The sequence below is a fragment of the Thunnus albacares genome, chromosome 15, assembly GCF_914725855.1.
Source record: "Thunnus albacares chromosome 15, fThuAlb1.1, whole genome shotgun sequence".
In the NCBI taxonomy this organism is placed as follows: Eukaryota; Metazoa; Chordata; class Actinopteri; order Scombriformes; family Scombridae; genus Thunnus; species Thunnus albacares.
The window spans coordinates 29505296-29528212 of NC_058120.1; the positions used below are offsets into that span (position 1 = coordinate 29505296).

The 22917-nt window shown below is 40.5% G+C and overlaps 2 protein-coding genes across 3 annotated transcripts in view; one reads left to right on the top strand and one right to left on the bottom strand.

Moving 5' to 3' along the window:
* Window positions 1-308: 308 nt before the first annotated feature.
* On the top strand, window positions 309-11839 carry ap4s1 (adaptor related protein complex 4 subunit sigma 1). Of its 2 annotated transcripts, none has more exons than XM_044375970.1 (6): window positions 309-605; window positions 3261-3417; window positions 3505-3591; window positions 3701-3769; window positions 4788-4799; window positions 11355-11839. In XM_044375970.1, exons 2-6 carry the CDS (start codon window positions 3280-3282, stop codon window positions 11481-11483), a joined length of 435 nt encoding a protein of 144 aa, XP_044231905.1. In that variant the 5' UTR covers window positions 309-605; window positions 3261-3279; the 3' UTR covers window positions 11484-11839. The 2 variants fall into 2 exon arrangements, with proteins under 2 accessions (XP_044231905.1, XP_044231906.1); XM_044375971.1 differs by having other exon boundaries at window positions 309-553; window positions 3258-3417.
* Window positions 11840-13068: 1229 nt separating this feature from the next.
* Window positions 13069-22917, bottom strand: part of hectd1 (HECT domain containing 1) — a 44169-nt gene continuing 34320 nt past the window's right edge. Inside the window, 15 exon segments of the mRNA XM_044375929.1 lie at window positions 13069-13939; window positions 14754-14898; window positions 15010-15160; window positions 15836-15929; window positions 16148-16226; window positions 16532-16690; window positions 16912-17396; window positions 18448-18585; window positions 18753-18954; window positions 19539-19666; window positions 19770-19852; window positions 19977-20205; window positions 20939-20993; window positions 21124-21275; window positions 21536-21606. Of these exon segments, the coding sequence (XP_044231864.1) occupies window positions 13802-13939; window positions 14754-14898; window positions 15010-15160; window positions 15836-15929; window positions 16148-16226; window positions 16532-16690; window positions 16912-17396; window positions 18448-18585; window positions 18753-18954; window positions 19539-19666; window positions 19770-19852; window positions 19977-20205; window positions 20939-20993; window positions 21124-21275; window positions 21536-21606 (2309 nt within the window). The 3' untranslated portion in view covers window positions 13069-13801.

The following is a 22917-nucleotide window of genomic DNA, read 5'->3' on the forward strand; positions in this document are numbered from 1 at the left end:
GTAATCGTAGAGTGTGAAGTGCTCGTCATGTCATTAAAAAGAAATATTACAGAGGACATGAAGTTCAAGCCATTATATAAAGTTATATTTACATAAATATGGTATAAATTACTTTTATTGTTGTTTGCATGATTTCTTTGCATATAACCACGATATCTATTTTTGGATTATGTGTATTTTATAATATTCATGAATAAATATGTACACAACATATATTTCTGTACATTAAACATTTAATGTTTTTGTTTTTCAGTAATCCGTGCGGAACATTAAAGATCTTATTTACCATTTTTACTGTTATCCTTAAACACAGCAGATGAGGGCCTTACTGCGCCTGCGCTGAAAGTGCTAACAGCTTTAGTTAGCTTTGTTAGCGTTGAAAACAGAAACCTTCCTGTCAGTTTTAATTGGATTTAACTGTTGAATGTTAACTGTCGGTGTGTAAACCGCCGTGAAGCCTCGGTGCTTTACAACAATTTATCTTCTGAGACAAGCTAACAGCAGCTAGCCTGTTAGCTAATGTAGCTACAGTTCAGATACAAGCTAACAGCAGTTAGCCTGTTAGCTAATGTAGCTACAGTTCAGATACAAGTTAACAGCGGCCGGTGAGTTCCTTTAATAACTGATAAGTTACGCAGTTTAACGGTCAGATAGGAACGTTCTGCTACATTTAAAACACCGTAATCAACGGTTATAATAAACGGTTATATTTCACGGTTATAAACCGCTTATATGTGACACAGTGATGTGCTGCCTTCAGGTGCTCCTCGGACAATCCGCAACCACTGCAACGGAAGATGTAAACATTTCTCTGAACATCAGTGACTGTTTTTAAAATATCTGATATTCTAATTTATAAAGTCGTCATATATTCCGTTGAAAATATGAATCAATATTAAATGACATTAATGAACCAAAGCACAATATCAATTAACTTTTATATTAATACTATTTGTAAACTAGTAATAAAACAGCCAAGATGCAGTTTGTTGAAGTAATATTACCTGAGGTTCAGGAGATGATTGGACAGGATACAGAAAAAAATACACAAAATTGTGATTTTCCTTTTCAAGCTTTCTTCTAATTTATATTTCATTTCTTGTGGATTTCAGTATTTTACCTCCTCAAGCCTCTAAAAGTTATTCAGATAAAACAAAATAAATCTCTCTAGAGCTGCAAGGTTAGTTAAATAATCGATTAGTCAATCAGAAGATTAATCAGCAACTATTTTGATAATTGAATACGTTTTTGTCACTTTTTAAGCAAAAAATAAGACTGTCTGACACAACCAGACATTTGAAGATGTAACTTTGGATTCTGGGAAACTTTGACGGATATTTTTCACTATTTTCTGACATTTTATGGACAAAACATCAACAGATGAATCAAGACAATAATCAGTAATTTAACTGGTTGATGATGTAACGTGATGAAGAGTCTCAGGTAGACTTTGCTTTATTTTAAAGGTCAGAGGTCACTGAGTTCCTGAGTGTGAATGAAACAGACTCAGATAATAAACACTGACAGTGAACTCAAACAGCAGAAACTTTCTTATGTTTTCAGATTTGACTGATAAGATCGAATCAAATATATTAAAATACAGATTTAAACACATTATGTGCTGTTCTAAGTTTGTTTAATTCTGATCTGATTATCAGATACTTGTTGGAAGTTTGTTTTGGAGTCAATTTCTTTTAATTTTGGATAAAAAACCAAATATACAAAGGAAACAATAAGAAAAGTGTTTTTGTTCTATTTGTCTGTAATAAAATCTTCAACAACATCCAGAATATTTTTGTGTAAATACAGAAATATGAACCGATCCACAGAAATCAGCTGGGAAATATATTGATATTATATCAATATCATGATATGAGACCAGTAACATCTTAGATTAAGTATATCGTGATATTATAATATGATGCTTTACAGTAAAATGACGTCATTTTCTCAGCAGACTCGTCCAGCTGTTCTGTTATTTGTTTTTATTCACTTAGTCATTATAATCACATTACTGATGATTACTGCTCAAATATGTCATTGTGTTAAATATTTAGTGAAACCAGTAATCATCTCTACAATATTGTTGTAATATCAATATCAAAGTATTTGGTCAAAAATATTGTGATATTTGATTTTGTTCATATGACAGCAGCTCGATGTCACTGCATCATGTTTATCTCCACATATACTAACAATATATATACATATATATGTATATGTATATATATATATATATGTACTTGACCTGATTAGTTATTAACCTGATTAGTTATTAACCTGATTATTTATTAATCTGATTAGTTATTAACCTGATTATTTATTAACCTGATTATTTATTAACCTGATTATTTATTAATCTGATTAGTTATTAACCTGATTATTTATCAACCTGATTAGTTATTAACCTGATTATTTATTAACCTGATTATTTATTAATCTGATTAGTCATTAACCTGATTATTTATTAACCTGATTATTCATTAACCTGATTATTTATTAATCTGATTAGTCATTAACCTGATTATTTATTAACCTGATTATTTATTAATCTGATTAGTTATTAACCTGATTATTTATTAACCTGATTATTTATTAATCTGATTAGTTATTAACCTGATTAGTTATTAACCTGATTATTTATTAACGTGATTATTTATTAATCTGATTAGTTATTAACGTGATTATTTATTAATCTGATTATTTATTAACCTGATTATTTATTAATCTGATTAGTTATTAACCTGATTATTTATTAACCTGATTAGTTATTAACCTGATTATTTATTAACCTGATTATTTATTAATCTGATTAGTTATTAACCTGATTAGTTATTAACGTGATTATTTATTAACGTGATTATTTATTAATCTGATTAGTTATTAACGTGATTATTTATTAATCTGATTATTTATTAACCTGATTATTTATTAATCTGATTAGTTATTAACCTGATTATTTATTAACCAGATTATTTATTAATCTGATTAGTTATTAACCTGATTATTTATTAACCTGATTAGTTATTAACCTGATTATTTATTAATCTGATTAGTTATTAACCTGATTATTTATTAACCTGATTATTTATTAATCTGATTAGTCATTAACCTGATTATTTATTAATCTGATTAGTTATTAACCTGATTATTTATTAACCTGATTAGTTATTAACCTGGTTATTTATTGTTTATTGTCTCTGTTGATGATGTTTCGGTCTCTATTGTCGTGACAACAGTCGGACTCTTCTGTGTTTCAGGCCGGCAGCCAATCAGAGGATGATAAAGTTTGTGCTGATGGTGAACCGGCAGGGTCAGACGCGGCTGTCCAGGTATTACACACCTGTGGAGCTGAGCAGGAGGGCGCCGCTGGAGGCCGACGTGGTTCGCTGCTGTCTGTCCCGCAAGAAAGACCAGGTCCCTGAAGTATCCGCCATGTTCAGTTAACTGACACGAAAACACGTCATGGTCCTTTAACACGACTCCTCTCTGCTTTTTTTCCAGTGTTCCTTTGTGGAGTATAAAGACTTTAAACTGGTTTACCGCCAGTATGCTGCTCTCTATATCGTGGTGGGAGTCACAGACAGCGAGGTGAGAACCTTAAAGGAACAGTTCAACATGTTCTTCTTTCTCTCTGAGGGTGAAACAGGAAGCAGGAAACAGGATGGTTTATTTAAACAGTTTGTTTCGTCTCCTGCAGAACGAGCTCTCCGTCTACGAGCTGGTGCACAACTTTGTAGAGGTTTTGGATAAATACTTCAGCCGAGTGGTGAGTTCAGACTTTTCAACTGCAGCAATTTATTGGTTAATTGGTTTGATAATCAAATAAGTCATTTTTCAAAGCATGAATGATGCTTCTCTGTGTCATGTGACAGTAAAGTGAATATTTCTGGATGTTGATCAGTTGATCAGACGTCACCATGAACTGTATGAAATTATAACAAGACAAAAACTGTTGAAAATAATGTGCAGATGAATCGATTATAAACATAATTGTTATCTGAATTTCTTGCATCACTGCAGCTGATCAGCTGATCAGCTGATCAGGACTGAATATTGAAGCTCAACAGAAACAAAAGATTTAACTTTTTTAACAAACTCTGTAGATCTGGTTTCAGCCTGATGACGTCAGCTGTTTTGCTCCGTTTGTGGATGAGTTTCATTCACTAAAATGTTCCCAAAGAGTAAAAAGAAGAATCAGAAACCAGCCGACATGTTTATCAGTGTCAGTCGTCGTATTAAAGGAGCTGAAACTGTTTTATTTATTATATTAGAAAACATGAATCCAGCAACGTGTCATCAGAAATGATAAGAAAGATACGAGCTGCAACTAATCATTGTTTTCATTATCAATGAATCTTTTGGTTATTTTCTTGATTAATTGATTAGTTGTTTGGTCCATAAAATGTCAGAAAATGGTGAAAAATATTGATCAGTGTTTCCTAAACATGACGTCATCAAACGTTTTGCTTTGTCAATAACTCAAAGATCTTCAGTTTACTGTCAGAGAGACGAAAGAAACCAGAAAATATTCACATTAACAAGCTGGAATCAGAGAATTTCTGTTTTTATCTTAAAAAACGACTCAGAACGATTCATCAATTATCAAAATAGTTGATTAGTTTTCTGTTGATTAATCGTTGCAGCTCATCTGTGATGAATCAGCTTTACTCTGTTTTGCAGAGATTTTAGTTCCAAGTAATCTAAACATATTTTCAACCATGTGTTTTCCTGCCTGTGTTGTGTTTGCGTGTTATTGATTATTGATCTGTGTTTTGTCTCCACAGAGCGAACTGGACGTATCCTTTAACCTCCTTAAACCTCCTTTAACCTCCTTAAACCTCCTTAAACCTCCTTTAACCTCCTTTAACCTCTTTTAACATCCTTTAACCTCCTTTAACCTCCTTAAACCTCCTTTAACCTCCTTAAACCTCCTCAAACGTCCTTTAACCTCCTCAAACCTCCTCAAACCTCCTTAAACCTCCTCAAACCTCCTCTAACCTCCTTTAACCTCCTTAAACCTCCTCAAACCTCCTTTAACCTCCTCAAACCTCCTTAAACCTCCTTTAACCTCCTCAAACCTCCTTTAACCTCCTTTAACCTCCTCAAACCTCTTTTAACCTCTTTAAACATCCTTAAACCTCCTCAAACCTCCTCAAACCTCCTTAAACCTCCTTAAACCTCCTTTAACCTCCTTAAACCTCCTTAAACCTCCTTAAACCTCCTTTAACCTCCTTAAACCTCCTCAAACGTCCTTTAACCTCCTTTAACATCCTTAAACCTCCTCAAACCTCCTCAAACGTCCTTTAACCTCCTTTAACATCCTTAAACCTTCTCAAACCTCCTTTAACCTCCTTAAACCTCCTTAAACCTCTTTTAACATCCTTAAACCTCCTTAAACCTCTTTTAACCTCCTTTAACATCCTTAAACCTCCTCAAACCTCCTTAAACATCCTTAAACCTCCTTTAACCTCCTTAAACCTCCTCAAACCTCCTTTAACCTCCTTTAACCTCCTTAAACCTCCTTAAACCTCCTTAAACCTCCTCAAACCTCTTTTAACCTCTTTTAACCTCCTTTAACCTCCTTAAACCTCCTTTAACCTCCTTTAACCTCCTTAAACCTCCTCAAACCTCCTTTAACCTCCTTTAACCTCCTCAAACCTCCTTAAACATCCTTTAACCTCCTCAAACCTCCTTTAACATCCTTAAACCTCCTCAAACCTCCTTAAACATCCTTAAACCTCCTTTAACCTCCTTTAACCTCCTTTAACCTCCTTAAACCTCCTCAAACCTCCTTTAACCTCCTTTAACCTCCTCAAACCTCTTTTAACCTCCTTAAACATCCTTAAACCTCCTTTAACCTCCTTAAACCTCCTTTAACCTCTTTTAACCTCCTTAAACCTCCTTTAACCTCCTTTAACCTCCTCAAACCTCTTTTAACCTCCTTAAACATCCTTAAACCTCCTTAAACCTCCTTAAACCTCCTCAAACCTCCTTAAACCTCCTTTAACCTCCTTAAACCTCCTTTAACCTCTTTTAACCTCCTTAAACCTCCTCAAACCTCCTTAAACCTCCTTTAACCTCTTTTAACCTCCTCAAACCTCCTCAAACCTCCTTAAACTTCCTTTAACCTCCTTAAACCTCCTTTAACCTCCTTTAACCTCCTCAAACCTCCTTTAACCTCCTTAAACCTCTTTTAACCTCCTTAAACCTCCTCAAACCTCCTCAAACCTCTTTTAACCTCCTTAAACCTCCTTTAACCTCTTTTAACCTCCTTAAACCTCCTCAAACCTCCTTTAACCTCCTCAAACCTCCTCAAACCTCTTTTAACCTCCTTAAAACTCCTTAAACCTCTTTTGACCTCCTTAAACCTCCTTAAACCTCTTTTAACCTCCTTAAACCTCCTTTAACCTCTTTTAACCTCCTCAAACCTCCTCAAACCTCCTTAAACCTCCTTTAACCTCCTTAAACCTCCTTTAACCTCATTTAACCTCCTCAAACCTCCTTTAACCTCCTTAAACCTCTTTTAACCTCCTTAAACCTCCTCAAACCTCCTCAAACCTCCTTTAACCTCCTCAAACCTCCTCAAACCTCCTTAAACTTCCTTTAACCTCCTTAAACCTCCTTTAACCTCCTTTAACCTCCTTTAACCTCCTCAAACCTCCTTTAACCTCCTTAAACCTCTTTTAACCTCCTTAAACCTCCTCAAACCTCCTCAAACCTCTTTTAACCTCCTTAAACCTCCTTTAACCTCTTTTAACCTCCTTAAACCTCCTCAAACCTCCTTTAACCTCCTCAAACCTCCTCAAACCTCTTTTAACCTCCTTAAAACTCCTTAAACCTCTTTTGACCTCCTTAAACCTCCTTAAACCTCTTTTAACCTCCTTAAACCTCCTTTAACCTCTTTTAACCTCCTCAAACCTCCTCAAACCTCCTTAAACCTCCTTTAACCTCCTTAAACCTCCTTTAACCTCATTTAACCTCCTCAAACCTCCTTTAACCTCCTTAAACCTCTTTTAACCTCCTTAAACCTCCTCAAACCTCCTTTAACCTCCTCAAACCTCCTCAAACCTCTTTTAACCTCCTTAAACCTCCTTTAACCTCTTTTAACCTCCTTAAACCTCCTTAAACCTCCTCAAACCTCCTCTAACCTCCTCAAACCTCCTCTAACCTCCTCAAACCTCCTCAAACCTCCTCAAACCTCCTCAAACCTCTTTTAACCTCCTTAAACCTCCTTTAACCTCTTTTAACCTCCTTAAACCTCCTCAAACCTCCTTTAACCTCCTCAAACCTCCTCTAACCTCCTCAAACCTCCTCAAACCTCTTTTAACCTCCTCAAACCTCCTTTAACCTCCTTTAACCTCCTTAAACCTCCTTTAACATCTTTAAACCTCTTTTAACCTCCTTTAACATCCTTAAACCTCCTCAAACCTCCTTAAACATCCTTAAACCTCCTTTAACCTCCTTAAACCTCCTCAAACCTCCTCTAACCTCCTTTAACCTCCTCAAACCTCCTCAAACCTCCTCTAACCTCCTCTAACCTCCTCAAACCTCCTCAAACCTCCTTTAACCTCCTTTAACCTCCTTAAACCTCCTTTAACATCCTTAAACCTCCTTAAACCTCTTTTAACCTCCTTTAACATCCTTAAACCTCCTCAAACCTCCTTAAACATCCTTAAACCTCCTTAAACCTCCTTAAACCTCCTCAAACCTCCTTTAACCTCCTTTAACCTCCTTAAACCTCCTCAAACCTCCTTTAACCTCCTCAAACCTCCTTAAACATTCTTTAACCTCCTCAAACCTCCTTTAACATCCTTAAACCTCCTCAAACCTCCTTAAACATCCTTAAACCTCCTTAAACCTCCTCAAACCTCCTTAAACCTCCTTAAACCTCCTTAAACCTCCTCAAACCTCCTTTAACCTCCTCAAAACTCCTTAAACCTCTTTTAACCTCCTTAAACCTCCTTAAACCCCTTTTAACCTCCTTAAACCTCCTTTAACCTCCTTTAACATCCTTAAACCTCCTTAAACCTCCTCAAACCTCCTCAAACCTCCTTTAACCTCCTTAAACCTCCTTAAACCTCTTTTAACCTCCTTTAACATCCTTAAACCTCCTTAAACCTCTTTTAACCTCCTTTAACATCCTTAAACCTCCTTTAACCTCCTTAAACCTCCTCAAACCTCCTTTAACCTCCTTTAACCTCCTTTAACCTCCTTAAACATCCTTAAACCTCCTCAAACCTCCTTAAACATCCCTAAACCTCCTTTAACCTCCTCAAACCTTCTCAAACCTCCTTTAACCTCCTTTAACCTCCTTAAACCTCTTTTAACCTCCTTAAACCTCCTCAAACCTCCTTTAACCTCCTCAAACCTCTTTTAACCTCCTTAAACCTCCTTTAACCTCTTTAAACCTCCTCAAACCTCCTTTAACCTCCTCAAACCTCCTTAAACCTCCTTTAACCTCCTTAAACCTCCTTAAACCTCCTCAAACCTCCTTTAACATCCTTAAACCTCCTCAAACCTCCTCAAACGTCCTTTAACCTCCTTTAACATCCTTAAACCTCCTCAAACCTCCTCAAACCTCCTTTAACCTCCTTAAACCTCCTTAAACCTCTTTTAACCTCCTTTAACATCCTTAAACCTCCTTAAACCTCTTTTAACCTCCTTTAACATCCTTAAACCTCCTCAAACCTCCTTAAACCTCCTCAAACCTCCTCAAACCTCCTTAAACCTCCTTTAACCTCCTTTAACCTCCTCAAACGTCCTTTAACCTCCTTTAACATCCTTAAACCTCCTCAAACCTCCTCAAACGTCCTTTAACCTCCTTAAACCTCTTTTAACCTCCTTTAACATCCTTAAACCTCCTTAAACCTCTTTTAACCTCCTTTAATCTCCTTAAAGCTCCTCAAACCTCCTTTAACCTCCTTTAACCTCCTTAAACCTCCTCAAACCTCCTCAAACCTCCTTTAACCTCCTTTAACCTCCTTAAACCTCCTTTAACCTCCTTTAACCTCCTTAAACCTCCTTAAACCTCTTTTAACCTCCTTTAACATCCTTAAACCTCCTCAAACCTCCTCAAACCTCCTTAAACATCCTTAAACCTCCTTTAACCTCCTTAAACCTCCTCAAACCTCCTTTAACCTCCTTTAACCTCCTTAAACCTCCTCAAACCTCCTTTAACCTCCTTAAACCTCCTTAAACATCCTTTAACCTCCTCAAACCTCATTTAACACCCTTAAACCTCCTCAAACCTCCTTAAACCTCCTCAAACCTCCTTTAAACTCCTCAAACCTCTTTTAACCTCCTTAAACATCCTTAAACCTCCTCAAACCTCCTAAAACCTCCTTAAACCTCCTTAAACCTCCTTAAACCTCCTTTAACCTCTTCTAACCTCCTTAAACCTCCTTTAACCTCCTCAAACCTCCTTAAACCTCCTTTAACCTCTTTTAACCTCCTCAAACCTCCTTTAACCTCCTTAAACCTCCTTAAACCTCCTTTAACCTCCTTTAACCTCCTCAAACCTCCTTTAACCTCCTTTAACCTCCTTAAACCTCTTTTAACCTCCTCAAACCTCCTTTAACCTCCTTAAACCTCCTTTAACCTCCTCAAACCTCCTTTAACCTCCTTTAACATCCTTAAACCTCCTTTAACCTCTTTTAACCTCCTTTAACATCCTTAAACCTCCTCAAACCTCCTTAAACATCCTTAAACCTCCTTTAACCTCCTCAAACCTCCTTTAACCTCCTTTAACCTCCTTAAACCTCCTCAAACCTCCTCAAACCTCCTTTAACCTCCTTAAACCTCCTTAAACATCCTTTAACCTCCTCAAACCTCCTTTAACACCCTTAAACCTCCTTTAACCTCCTTAAACCTCCTTTAACATCCTTAAACCTCCTTAAACCGCTTTTAACCTCCTTTAACATCCTTAAACCTCCTCAAACCTCCTTAAACATCCTTAAACCTCCTTTAACCTCCTTAAACCTCCTCAAACCTCCTTTAACCTCCTTTAACCTCCTTAAACCTCCTTAAACCTCCTTTAACCTCCTTTAACCTCCTTAAACCTCCTTAAACATCCTTTAACCTCCTTAAACATCCTTAAACCTCCTTAAACCTCCTCAAACCTCCTTAAACCTCCTTTAACCTCTTCTAACCTCCTTAAACCTCCTTTAACCTCCTTAAACCTCCTTTAACCTCTTTTAACCTCCTCAAACCTCCTTAAACCTCCTTAAACCTCCTTTAACCTCTTCTAACCTCCTTAAACCTCCTTTAACCTCCTCAAACCTCCTTAAACCTCCTTTAACCTCTTTTAACCTCCTCAAACCTCCTTTAACCTCCTTAAACCTCCTTTAACCTCCTTTAACCTCCTCAAACCTCCTTCAACCTCTTTAAACCTCTTTTAACCTCCTTAAACCTCCTCAAACCTCCTTTAACCTCCTTAAACCTCCTTTAACCTCCTCAAACCTCCTTTAACCTCCTTTAACATCCTTAAACCTCCTTTAACCTCTTTTAACCTCCTTTAACATCCTTAAACCTCCTCAAACCTCCTTAAACATCCTTAAACCTCCTTTAACCTCCTTAAACCTCCTCAAACCTCCTTTAACCTCCTTTAACCTCCTTAAACCTCCTCAAACCTCCTTTAACCTCCTTAAACCTCCTTAAACATCCTTTAACCTCCTCAAACCTCCTTTAACACCCTTAAACCTCCTTTAACCTCCTTAAACCTCCTTTAACATCCTTAAACCTCCTTAAACCGCTTTTAACCTCCTTTAACATCCTTAAACCTCCTCAAACCTCCTTAAACATCCTTAAACCTCCTTTAACCTTCTTAAACCTCCTTAAACATCCTTTAACCTCCTCAAACCTCCTTTAACACCCTTAAACCTCCTCAAACATCCTTAAACATCCTTAAACCTCCTCAAACCTCCTTTAACCTCCTTTAACCTCCTCAAACCTCTTTTAACCTCCTTAAACCTCCTTAAACCTCCTCAAACCTCCTTTAACCTCCTCAAACCTCTTTTAACCTCCTTAAACCTCCTTTAACCTCTTTAAACCTCCTCAAACCTCCTTTAACCTCCTCAAACCTCTTTTAACCTCCTTAAACCTCCTCAAACCTCCTTTAACCTCCTCAAACCTCTTTTAACCTCCTTAAAACTCCTTAAACCTCCTTAAACCTCTTTTAACCTCTTTTAACCTCCTTAAACCTCCTTAAACCTCTTTTAACCTCCTTAAACCTCCTTAAACCTCCTTTAACCTCTTTTAACCTCCTTTAACCTCCTTTCACCTCCTTTAACTCCTCCAGCTTCACACTCTGTTCTGTCCAGATGTTTGTCGTGTTTCCTGACTCTGCGTCTCAGATCATGTTCAACCTGGACCGAGTCCACGTCATCCTGGACGAGATGATCCAGAACGGACACATCGTGGAAACCAACAAGAGCCGCGTCCTGGCGCCGCTCACCGCCCTCGACAAGATGGCCGACGGCTAAAGTGACGTCAGGGACTGACTGACTGTAAACCTGCAGCGTTGTGTTTAAAGGTTTTAATGTGAAGCTTCATCAATAAATCAGACGTCAACATGAAGTTTCATTGATCAATTAATCATCATGAAACTTTGTCCTGATGTTTCTGATGTTTGATTGTTTGATGGTTTGAACTCAGAAGTTTCACAAATATGTGAAAAAGTCAAAAGTTCAAACTGCTCCGAAACCAACTGAAGATCAATAATGATCAATAAGACATTTATCAAGTGATCACATGAAGGATCAGCCAATCAGATATATGGATCGACCTGACGTCTGCTGTATTGTACATTTTTTTTTAAATAAATAAAAAATAAAACGTTTATTTGTGATTTTTTGTGAATAATTAATCTGATATATTTGTATAAATATATAAATATGGTTGAAAGAACAGGAAACTAAATGGTGAGAATTTAGTTCCACACTGATAAGTGCAGATCAATGAAGATGATCAGAAAGTGATTGATTATCAAGTCAAAGCAGATTTATTGTTTGTTTGATAAATATCAATGAAAAAAAGGAAAAGTGATGCAACATCTTGTCAGATGTACAAATAATATAAATAATAATAAAACTGAAGGACTTGTGATGATTTTAATGCTTCAGTAACATTATTGATCCTGATCAATAACATGTTCTCTGATATTTAACTGCACTTTACAGTCAAAACTAGTTTGATAGTTTTTATTCTCAAATTTGTGAGTAAAAGTGAAAAATTTTTACTTTTATTGATAAACGAACCTGAAACTGATTCTTCTCCTTTATTGATTAACTCAATAATGCAGTCTCACAGCTGCTTTATTCTGTTATTTGTTCCCAATCAATTCATATCAATGTTTTCTGTTTATTTTAATTTGCTTTTTAATAAATACTGATGTACTGGTGTCCTGAGGGAAACCAGTATAAAGCACCAGTTCCACCTCTACGCAGGTGATGGAAGGTTTCATTTATATTAAAGAAAAGTAAATATTATAAAAATAAGTGAACGTTTTGCTGTGTTGGTTGTTTCTCAGGTCTTCAGTCAATAATGAAGGTTCATCTGTTTGTTGTTTTCTTGATTAATTGATTAGTTGTTTGGCCTATAAAATGTCAGAAATTATGATAAACATCAATCATCAAAACGACTCAACTGTCCCAGTATCAGAGAATTTAGACTTTTATTAAAAAACAATTAATTAGTTAAATAAATAGTTGATCAGTTTAATAGTTGGCAACTAATTGATTAATCAACTAATCAGTTTTTTTTTAATAACAAAGAATGATGAGCAGTTTGATCTATTTTTTGATTCGTCTTCACAGATATAAAAGAATAAATGAGATATTTATATTTTATATCGTTTTGGGTGAACTGACCCTTTAACTCAGCGTTTAAAAAACACACATCACACAAACCACACGACTCCGTCTTTACTTCATACTTTGCAAACATTTTAATGATTATTTTTTTTGGAGCATACACATTTGAAAATATCTGTTTACCTCAAACTGCAACTTGAGTTAAATAAATGTTTATAATATACAAAGAAAATACAAGGGAGAGCAGAGCTTCTTACTTTTTCCTCTTTTTTTTTTTGTTTTTTTTTTCTCTTCAGATGTGCCTCGCACACAACCAGTGTTTTTGTCTCTATAGCTTCATTGTAAAAGAACACCAAATGCACTCCGACCTTTGACCTGTTACAGCCGGTCAGAAACAACCCGAAAAACAGTCTCACACACACGGAAAGCAATAAAACAAAATAAAAACAAAAAGAAAAAAACAGGAGGAGGGAGGAAGAAAGAAGAAGAAGCATGATTGTTTGCTGAAGAAGAAGAAGAAGAAGAAGAAGAAGGAGGAGGAACTGAAAACAGAAGCTACGAGTCAAACCAGACACGAAGAAGAACTGAGGACAGACAGACGGGAGGAAGAGGAGGAGGAGGAAGGTCACACACACACACACACACACACACACACACAGCAGCGTCTGACAGCAAACACAGGAAACCAGCAGCCAGGGGGTGAGGAAGATGATGCTGCTGCTGATGATGATGATGAAGATGAAGGGGGTGGGGTTAAGGATGAGGAAGGAGCACAGCTTTTTCTTTAATTTTATTTCTGCAACATGAATCTTCCTCCTCCTCCTCCTCCTCCTCCTCTTCCTCCTCCTCCAGCAGCCGGTCAGTCAGTCCGTCAGTCGGCTGGTTTGGATTGGCTGGCTGATCCTGTCGATCACGCGGCGGCCGGCGGCGGGTGGCGAGACGGACAGATGACGGAGCATGCTCAGTGCGGCGGCGGTGGCGGGCGGCGGTCAGTTGAGGTGGAAGCCTTTCTCCATGGTGGCGGCCAGCAGACGCTCCCGCATGATGTCCTCGGAGGAATATTCAGGGAGCTTCAGGTAGTGGACGCAGGTGTTGACTGATGGGTAGCTGGAGTCTGTGGCGTCCACCTGGATAGGGGGGGAGGGGCCAGCAGCAGCCAATCAGATTCACAGAAACATCATTTACATAATTTCACCTTCTGGAGGAAACAACAAACCCGAAGATGACCTGTTGATCATTTTGTTGCTCTTATTACATATTTTATCTGTTTCAGGTTTATAGTGCCTTATTTCCTGTTTTGATTAGAAGGACTTTTATTTTGAAGGCGGCATTCTGGTACTCGCCCAGTTCCTGCTGCAGTGAAGATAAACAGTAAGATGAAAGAACAAAGAGGGACAAATGTAATGTTTCAGCATCCCCGGTTAGTGTTTGGTGTAATATTAATGTGTGGTTAGTTCTTAAAGTAATTTACATAATGTTTTATTACTGTTTGTTTAATTAATTAATTGACTTAGCTTTAGCTTAATGCGAGCTAGTGTTGCGCGATGGTAAGCTAGCTGATATATTGTTTGTTTTGTGTTTTGAACGCAGCTCTTACGTTGGTTTTGGTCATTAAACCTAAAATCATCAGTTCGAGTGTCCGACCGTCTTTCGGTGGGAAACGCTACACTTATTATTCTGTTACGTTTATTCTTTCTGATGCTAATTTGTGCTGATGGTTTCAAAATAAGATGTTAAATCTGACGTCTCAGAACTTTCATCTTCTGAATTATTAAATATTATTTACTGGTGTGTTTTATTCTTTTCTGAATGTCATTTAATGTCATAAAACTCTGAATCTGGATTTGAAACGGAGCAAAATAGAGAATAAAAGCAGAAATGTCTCTTATTTCTATCATCGTGTCTTCGACGCCGGAGCAGCCAATCAGAGGCGGCGTTTACCTTCCTGACGATGGTGAGGCGGGGGTGCAGGTTGGCGAGGCCTCCGGGGGGCAGCGTGGAGCAGCCGGTGGTAAACTGCAGGAAGGCTTTCCTCTCGTCTGACGACATCCCGCATAAAACTCTGACGAAGCGCAGGAAGCCGGGACTGCAGAGAGGAAGAGGAGGAGGAAGAGGAAGAGGAAGAGGACAGAGTTAGAACCACAGAAGAAGACTCGGCTGACAGGCAGGCGAGTCACGTCGCGGAGGGAGCAGCTACCTGTCTCTGGTGTAACCCAGCTTTGGTTCAGTGTAGTTGATGATGTCATCAGCGGTCCAGGAAGGTGATTGGTTGCCGCAGAGGATCATCTGGACTTCCTTATGGCTGAACGAGCTCAACTTCTCCATCGGAAACACTCGGTTGAATCCCTCTGAGGACCGAAGCAGAGGAACACCGGCGTCATCATCATCATCATCATCATCATCATCATAGTACATCAACCTCATCATCATCATCATCATCATCATCATCATCAGAGTACTTCAACCTCATCATCATCATCATCGTATATCAACCTCATCATCATCATTATCATCATCATCAGAGTACTTCTACTGTAACCTGACGCTGTGTAGTACTGTGTGTAGTACAGTGTGTGTGTAGTACAGTGAGTGTGTAGTACAGTGTGTGTGTAGTACAGTGAGTGTGTAGTACAGTGTGTGTGTGTAGTACAGTGAGTGTGTAGTACAGTGTGTGTAGTACAGTGTGTGTGTAGTACAGTGTGTAGTACAGTGTGTGTGTAGTACAGTGTGTGTGTAGTACAGTGTGTGTGTAGTACAGTGAGTGTAGTACAGTGTGTGTGTAGTACAGTGTGTAGTACAGTGTGTGTAGTACAGTGTGTGTGTAGTACAGTGTGTGTGTAGTACAGTGTGTAGTACAGTGTGTGTGTAGTACAGTGTGTGTGTAGTACAGTGTGTGTGTAGTACAGTGTGTGTGTAGTACAGTGTGTAGTACAGTGTGTGTAGTACAGTGTGTGTAGTACAGTGTGTAGTACAGTTTGCAGTACAGTTTGCAGTACAGTTTGCAGTACAGTGTGTATTTGTACCTCTGAAGGCCTCCATCTGTTTCTGGATGCCGGTGTGCATACAGAAGTCAAACATCAGCTCTACGTACTCCTCGGCGTTCTCCATCGTCACCATCTGAACACAAACGTTTACTTTCACTCATCAGTGATTTCATTTCACTTCCTGAAAACATCTGAAACTCTGAACTGCTGCGTTTGTTGTTCTGTCAACATCGGTACAACATCACAGTAACAGATTGATGTATTTTTATATTTTCTCGTGTTAAACATTATTTGCTTCAACAAAGACATAAAGTGTTGCCGTGGTGACAGACGGCGTTCGGGTGTTTTTACCTCGTCGTCTCCGTTCGGTTTGAGATCCACAGCTGAGAAACCGTGAACCTTTGAGGACGGACAAAACTGGAAGTTCAACCTGAAGAAAGAGATCAGAGTTCATTTAACTCAACAACCTTCATCACATCTGAGTCGGTCATTGTTTGTTTGTTTGTTTGTTTACTGTTGTGTGACTGATGTCTGAGTTGGATTTATTTATTTATTTGTTTGTTTGTGTCTGAATTAGGATGAGCTGTTTACTGGGTTCAGTTTCCTTTCACACACAAAGAAAGCAAATGTGTGTGTTTATGTGTGTTTGTGTTGAGGTGTGTGTGTGTGCGTATATGTGTGTGTTGAGGTGTGTGAGTGTGTGTGTGTGTGTATGTATATGTGTGTGTGTCTTACCCGAGGTCCTCGATGCTGAGGGGGGGTCCGGAGCCCAGCGGGTTCCTCAGCATCAGGTCCTGCAGTCTGGTGTTCTTCTCGTCCTCTGAGAGACTCTTACTGGCCAGAATCTGCCTCCTCTTCACCGCCAGCTCCTTCACCTCCTTCAGGAAGCTCGCCCTGCAGGAGGAAGAGGAAGAGGAGGAGCAGGAGGAAGAAGAGGAGTAGGAGGAGGAAGAGGAAGGAGAAGAAGAAAAGAGGAATCATGAGTACTTCGGTCCACTACAGACTTTATTATATAGATTTTTAAAGCAGTTTGAACATCATCACTGCTGCGTGTGTGTGTGTGTGTATTGAGATGTGTGTGTGTGTGTGCATGTGTGCGTGCGTGCGTGTCTCACCTGTGCGGGTTGACCAGCTGGAAGTCGTCCCAGGTGAGGATTCCGTGGTACCAGGCAGGCGGTTTGGGTTTCGGAGGATCCATGATGAACTCGGACTTGGAGTCTTCGTCGAAGCTGCCGACGGAATACGTCTCCTGGCTCTCCTCGGTGGACGCCTCCGACTGCACCTCGGACAGCAGCAGGAAGGGCTGCGGGTGCGGCCGCTCGGGGTCGTGACCCTGCGGCGAGCTGCGCGACTGGTACAGCAGCTTGCTCATGTTGGACTTGATGTCGCCCATGCAGAGCAGCTTGAAGAAGGGCTGCGACACCGGCAGGTCCACCAGACGGTTGTCCTGGATACACTTGGCCAGGAAGACGCCCAGGAAGTAGAAGAGCTTGGTGATGCGCTCCAGCTCCTCGCTGTCCTGAGGGAACGGCGCCGGGAACAGACCGCAGGAACGCTGCACGTAGAAACCGGGAGGCTTCAGACCGCCGCCCAGATCCACCTGAAACACACGGGACCAGGTTCTGTTTACAGGATCACTTCAACACAGGAAGTCTTCTTCAGAACGAGAGAGTTCCTGATACTTCACAACATATTAGGAACACTGTTCAATATAACACATCCAGTAAACCAGCACACACATAAAGAGTTTATGGCAGATTGTAATACCCAGGATTCCACCGGGCGCGTGTGCACCGCGTTCCGGCTCCGACACGGTTTTGCTCTGTTCTCTGCACGGCGCCCTATTCCAGCGGGAGCGTGTCAGAAGCGGAGCGTCTTCACTGCGGGGAAGCCTTCCGCCGTTTAAAATCAGTTGCACTCCTACTACAGTAATTACAGCAGCCTGGTCAAAGCTGATGAAGTCCCTTAAGTCTACCGTAATTACTGCAGTAGCAGGGCAACTAAACTGCCCAACTTGCTCAGCTTTCGTTGATTTGGTCATTTTCCTTGATCTTCGTGCTTCTACTGTGGTTAATTAGGCTACGTAGTTAAACGGTTTCTTTATTCATCTGTTTTAATTGTGTTTATTGTTGATATACGACCAGGAGTCTGCACAAGGTGTTTTATTTTGAAAATTGACCGGATGCTCAGTGCTGTTTCTGTGTCTGACTTCCTGTCCAGCTCCATCTGCTCTGTGCTGCTTGACGCGGCCTCCATAAAAAATAGACGAGGCGCCTATCTTTAGCGCAGCGGAGCGGCGAGACGCTTCTGAAACGCGGCGCACACACGCCTGGTGGAATTTAGATCACACAGGTGTTCCTAATAGTGTTTCTGCTGAAGAAATAAATGTACTTTTACACTTTGTACCAACAGGAAATGAAACCTGAGCCGACAATCATCAATCAGCTTATTTAAGAAAACTGCTGCTAATTAAACTTCAAGAGGAGAAAATCAAACACAAGACTATGTGTGTGTGAGTGTGTGTGTGTGTGTGTGTGTGTGTGTGTGTGAGAGAGAGTGTGTGAGTGTGTGTGTGTGTGAGAGAGAGTGTGTGTGAGTGTGTGAGAGAGTGTGTGTGTGTGTGTGTGTGTGTGTGTGTGAGAGCGTCTCACCTGTCGTGACTCGTCATCGGGGAAGTCGTCGTCACACAGCCAGATTCCCAGCGACGTCCTCTGGAACTCTGCAGCCACCAGAGCGTAAAACTCCAGAGTCGGACCGAGACCAGTTCCCTCCTCTCCCTGAAACTCCACCTGCACGCACACACACACACGCACGCACGCACGCACGCACACGCACACACACACGCACACGCACACGCACACGCACACGCACGCACACACACAAAATATAATAAACATATAATTCCTCCAGCAGGTGTGTGTGTGTGATTCTTCTTCGTGTCGTGTCGACCTCTCACCTCCAGCACAGACTTCCTGTCGGCGTGGAGCTGCATGACGGACTCGGCCCACTCCATCATGGCGTCTCCTCGGGGGACTTTGACCCGCTCGTGTTTGAGCCGGCCCACCCTGAACTCTCCGGGGTCGTCCCGCCGCACCGTGGTGGACGGCCGGGAGCGCTCCATGGTGGCCTCGCGCCGGTTCTGCAGCCACACAATCGCCCTGCGGACGCGCCGAGGTCAGAGGTCAGAGGTCAGGGACAGTTCACAGACTTTAATCAGGGATCAGACGTTCAGCACAACAGAAACATAGTGACTTTGATAACAAATACTGGTGATTCTGGACACAATTAAAGAAAATTTTACCTGAATATTGTGTTTTTCTTTCTTTTCTACTCAACTTTTTGGGGTTTATTCTTAACTAGAGCTGCAATAATTAGTCAAACAATATATTATTTGTTGACAGAAAATTAATCTGCAACTATTTTAACAATAAATTAATCATTTTATTCAGTTTCTTTAAGCACAAAATGCAAAATCTTCTGGTTGCAGCTTCTCCAATGTGATGATTTAATGCTTCTCTTCATCATACATGACAGTAAACTGACTGTTGGTCAGATGAAGACGTCATGTTGGACTTTGGGAAACACTGGTCCACATTTTTCACCGTTTTCTAGACAACTAAGTGAATAATCGAGAACAGAACAGACAGATGTGCAGGGCCTCATTTGTTATGTGGAGCTTGTTGAGAAAGATTTGCCTGTAAGACCAAGCCGAGGGCAGAGAAGTCCTCTGCTAAAGTCTGACCTGGAGGCTCCGAAGGCGGTGCAGGTGAAGTAGAGCTGTCGGGTCTCGAAGGGGATGAGGAAAGGACACTTGGAGGTGAGCTGCTCACACCAGTCGGGCAGCGCTCCGCTGGCCAGCGCCAGAGGCTCCTGAGACACACACACACACACACACACACACACACACACGGTCAGTTCAGACACCTGCAGGACGATTCATCACCTGCATCATAAAACACTCTGACGCACTGACCTCGATCTGCTGCAGGATCTTTGTTGTGATCTTCTTACTGGTGAACTCCTCCGGAGACGCGTTGAACTGCAGCTCGTCGATTTCTGCAAACAAACACAAAGATTAAAAAAGGATTAAACCGATAATATACAGGTGTGTTCATATCCTCCTGTGGTGTGTGTGCGTGTGTGTGTGCGTGCGTGTGCGCGTGTGTGTGTGCATGCGTACCCTCCTGCAGCGTGCGTGCGTTGTAGGCGCCGTCTCCTCCGATGATGTAGAGGATGCGCAGCAGCTGCAGCACGTCCTCCACTCCGCAGGCGTTCTGGCTACAGCCCGCCTTCGCCTGCGCCACCTCTCTGGCCACGCCCAGGATCTCACTGCTCTGATTGGCTGACACCGAGCTCGGGCTCAGCCCGCCAGAACGACCGCCGCCGCCGATACCGTGCTCACAGAAGTCCTGCAGGAAGAAGCAGATGTGAGGTCAGAGGACGGCGACTTTAATCTGATGTTTACGTTTTACTGTCTGAAGAAGCTTCAAAATGATTCTGATGTTTAAAGTAAAGTTATTAATGTGTCGATAAAAACTCGATTCACATCAGTTCCTTTTTACTTCTGTGTTGTTTGAGCATCTTGTGTTTGTTGTAACAGCATCAACAGTCCAGTGAGGATCTAAAACCTTTAAATAAATCTCTAAATAATCACCACATTTGGGTTCACAGACACGTTATAACTTGTAATGATGATAACGTGGAACCTCAGAGCCACACGGACGTCTGAAGCATGAACTGATCTTTAGGAGATAACAGTTCCAGTTCATGTTTTGATGTGACAGATGAACCATAATCAGATATTTCTGTTCCTGTCATTTATCAGTTTGCTCCTTTAAACTGGTTTTGTATTCTTCTTCTCTGTTGACACATTTACTGTCAAAATCTGTCATGTTTTTATAGATTCACATTTTCCACTGCAGCAAGATGAAATCTGTGATATATTTGATATTTTGAAAAAAATATGAAACAGTGATGTGTGTGTGTGTGTGTGTGTGAGTGAGTGAGTGAGTGAGTATGTGTGTGTGCGTGTGCGTGCGCGTGCGTGTAGTGTGTGTGTGTGTGTGTGTGTGTGCGTGCGTGTAGTGTGTGTATGTGTGTGTGTGTGTGTGTGTGTGTGTGTAGTGTAAATGTGTAAATCACCATCTTTCCGCTCTCCTTCTCCTTGTCAGAGTCCTTCAGCTCTCGGTACATTATCCTGCAGGACAAACAGTCACAATTAAACCTGAGTGTGCTGAGAGAAGACATGTTGGTGCTGATGGGTCATGTTCATGCCCCCCCCCCCCCCCCCCCCCCCCCCCCCCCATCCCTCTCCCTCCCTCCCTTACGTGTATGTGGGCTCCCAGATGCGTCGCAGTTTGTCCGTCTTCACGGCTCCGTTGCAGGACAGCTGCAGCAGCCGCTGGACGTAGTAGAAGATGGTGGACTTGTAGTTGGACAGAGGAAGCTCCACCTCCCGGGTCGTACCCAGCCCCGCCACCTGGACGGACGCCAGAAACAGCCAATCATTTCATTGATTCACAGTCATTTAAATGTACTTTTATATAAACTACCTCTGCAGACTTTGTGATGTTTTAACTGCATTAAAAAGTTTCACGTGTGAATTATTTTGAAGCTAAATATGGAAACTTTTGCATGTTTGTGTGGAACAACTTTTAAGCAGCATCCAGAGCTGACTGTGTGTAGTTTGTGTGTAGTTTGTGTGTAGTTTGTGTGTAGTTTGTGTGTAGTTTGTCTTACCTTCAGGGTGAGAGAGAGGTGAGGAGACGGAGCACATTCCACCTCCTCCTGAACCTCCGAACGAGGAGTTCCTGCATTAATGAGACAGAAATCCACACGTTTAACTCAAGTACACAATAGAAACAAACACTCAGCATCACTAATAAGCTTCAGCTGTGGTTAGAAATATAAATGTGTTCTGTTTCTCCTGAATGTGTATTTGTTACTTTTTTATTGAAGTTCAGGTACTTTGGAACCAGAGGAAATAATCTCAGGAACCAAACTTGGAACTAAAAGTCTCTGTTGTGCTTCCTGTTTGTGTTTCCATCACATCTGAGGAACCAGGTTTAAAAATGATGGCAGCGCTTTAAACGCAGCATCGACACACAAGGAAACAACACAGATTAGTTGTTTGTTCTCTGCTGATATGAGTCGGATGTGATGAATGAATGAACGCAGCGTCTGTCAGACAGTGAATCATCTGCTGATGGTTTGATTTCTGCTTTAGAACGTAAACGACATGAAACAATCAGAAAATAACGTTTTTATTATTTCTCTCATTCACGGCTTTGTTTTCGCCACCGCCGCTCCCTCCCTCCATTTACTCTCTAACTCGCTCGACCACCGCTGTCTCTCTCTCTCTATCCTTTTTCCTTCTAACTTCATTTTTAACAAAGAGAAACGTCCTCCCCTCGTCCTAAATCAATACGAGAGCACGTCTTTGTTTTATGAATGAAGCGGTTTCACAAGTTGAAGCAGTTTGTGTTTGACCAATCAGCGACAGTCATCCCTGCAAACCCCGCCCCCAAACATCCTGTACATTTGGAGAGTAAAAGTGTTTTTGTTTTTATTCAGATTCAGTTGTATTAAAGCCTCTCTGACATGTGTTACTGTCATTTATACTGTTAAGTATCATAAAACATTATTTACTGTAATATTTAGTTTGAAGACATAAAAACACTGTTTTGACTAATAATTAGTGTCTGAGATGTTTTTTCCACAAAAACGTTCAACTAAAAGTTTAATTACTTCCTTTAAAATACCGAAAATATCGTCTCTTTCTTGTAAAAGTAAAAAAAACCCCCACGTATTTTTGATTGAGAGACTTTAAATATACAGAGATGCAAAGCTCTGATTGATCATAATAACCGATTATAGAGCTGAAATACCTGATTAGTCAATAAGATAATGGACAGAAAATATGTGTGTGTGTGTGTGTGTGTGTTTGTGTGTGTGTGCGTGTGCGTGTGTGAGTGTGTGAGTGTGTGAGTGTGTGTGAGTGTGTGAGTGTGTGAGTGTGTGAGTGTGTGTGAGTGTGTGAGTGTGTGAGTGTGTGAGTGTGTGAGTGTGTGAGTGTGTGTGAGTGTGTGAGTGTGTGTGTGTGCGTGAGTGTGTGTGAGTGT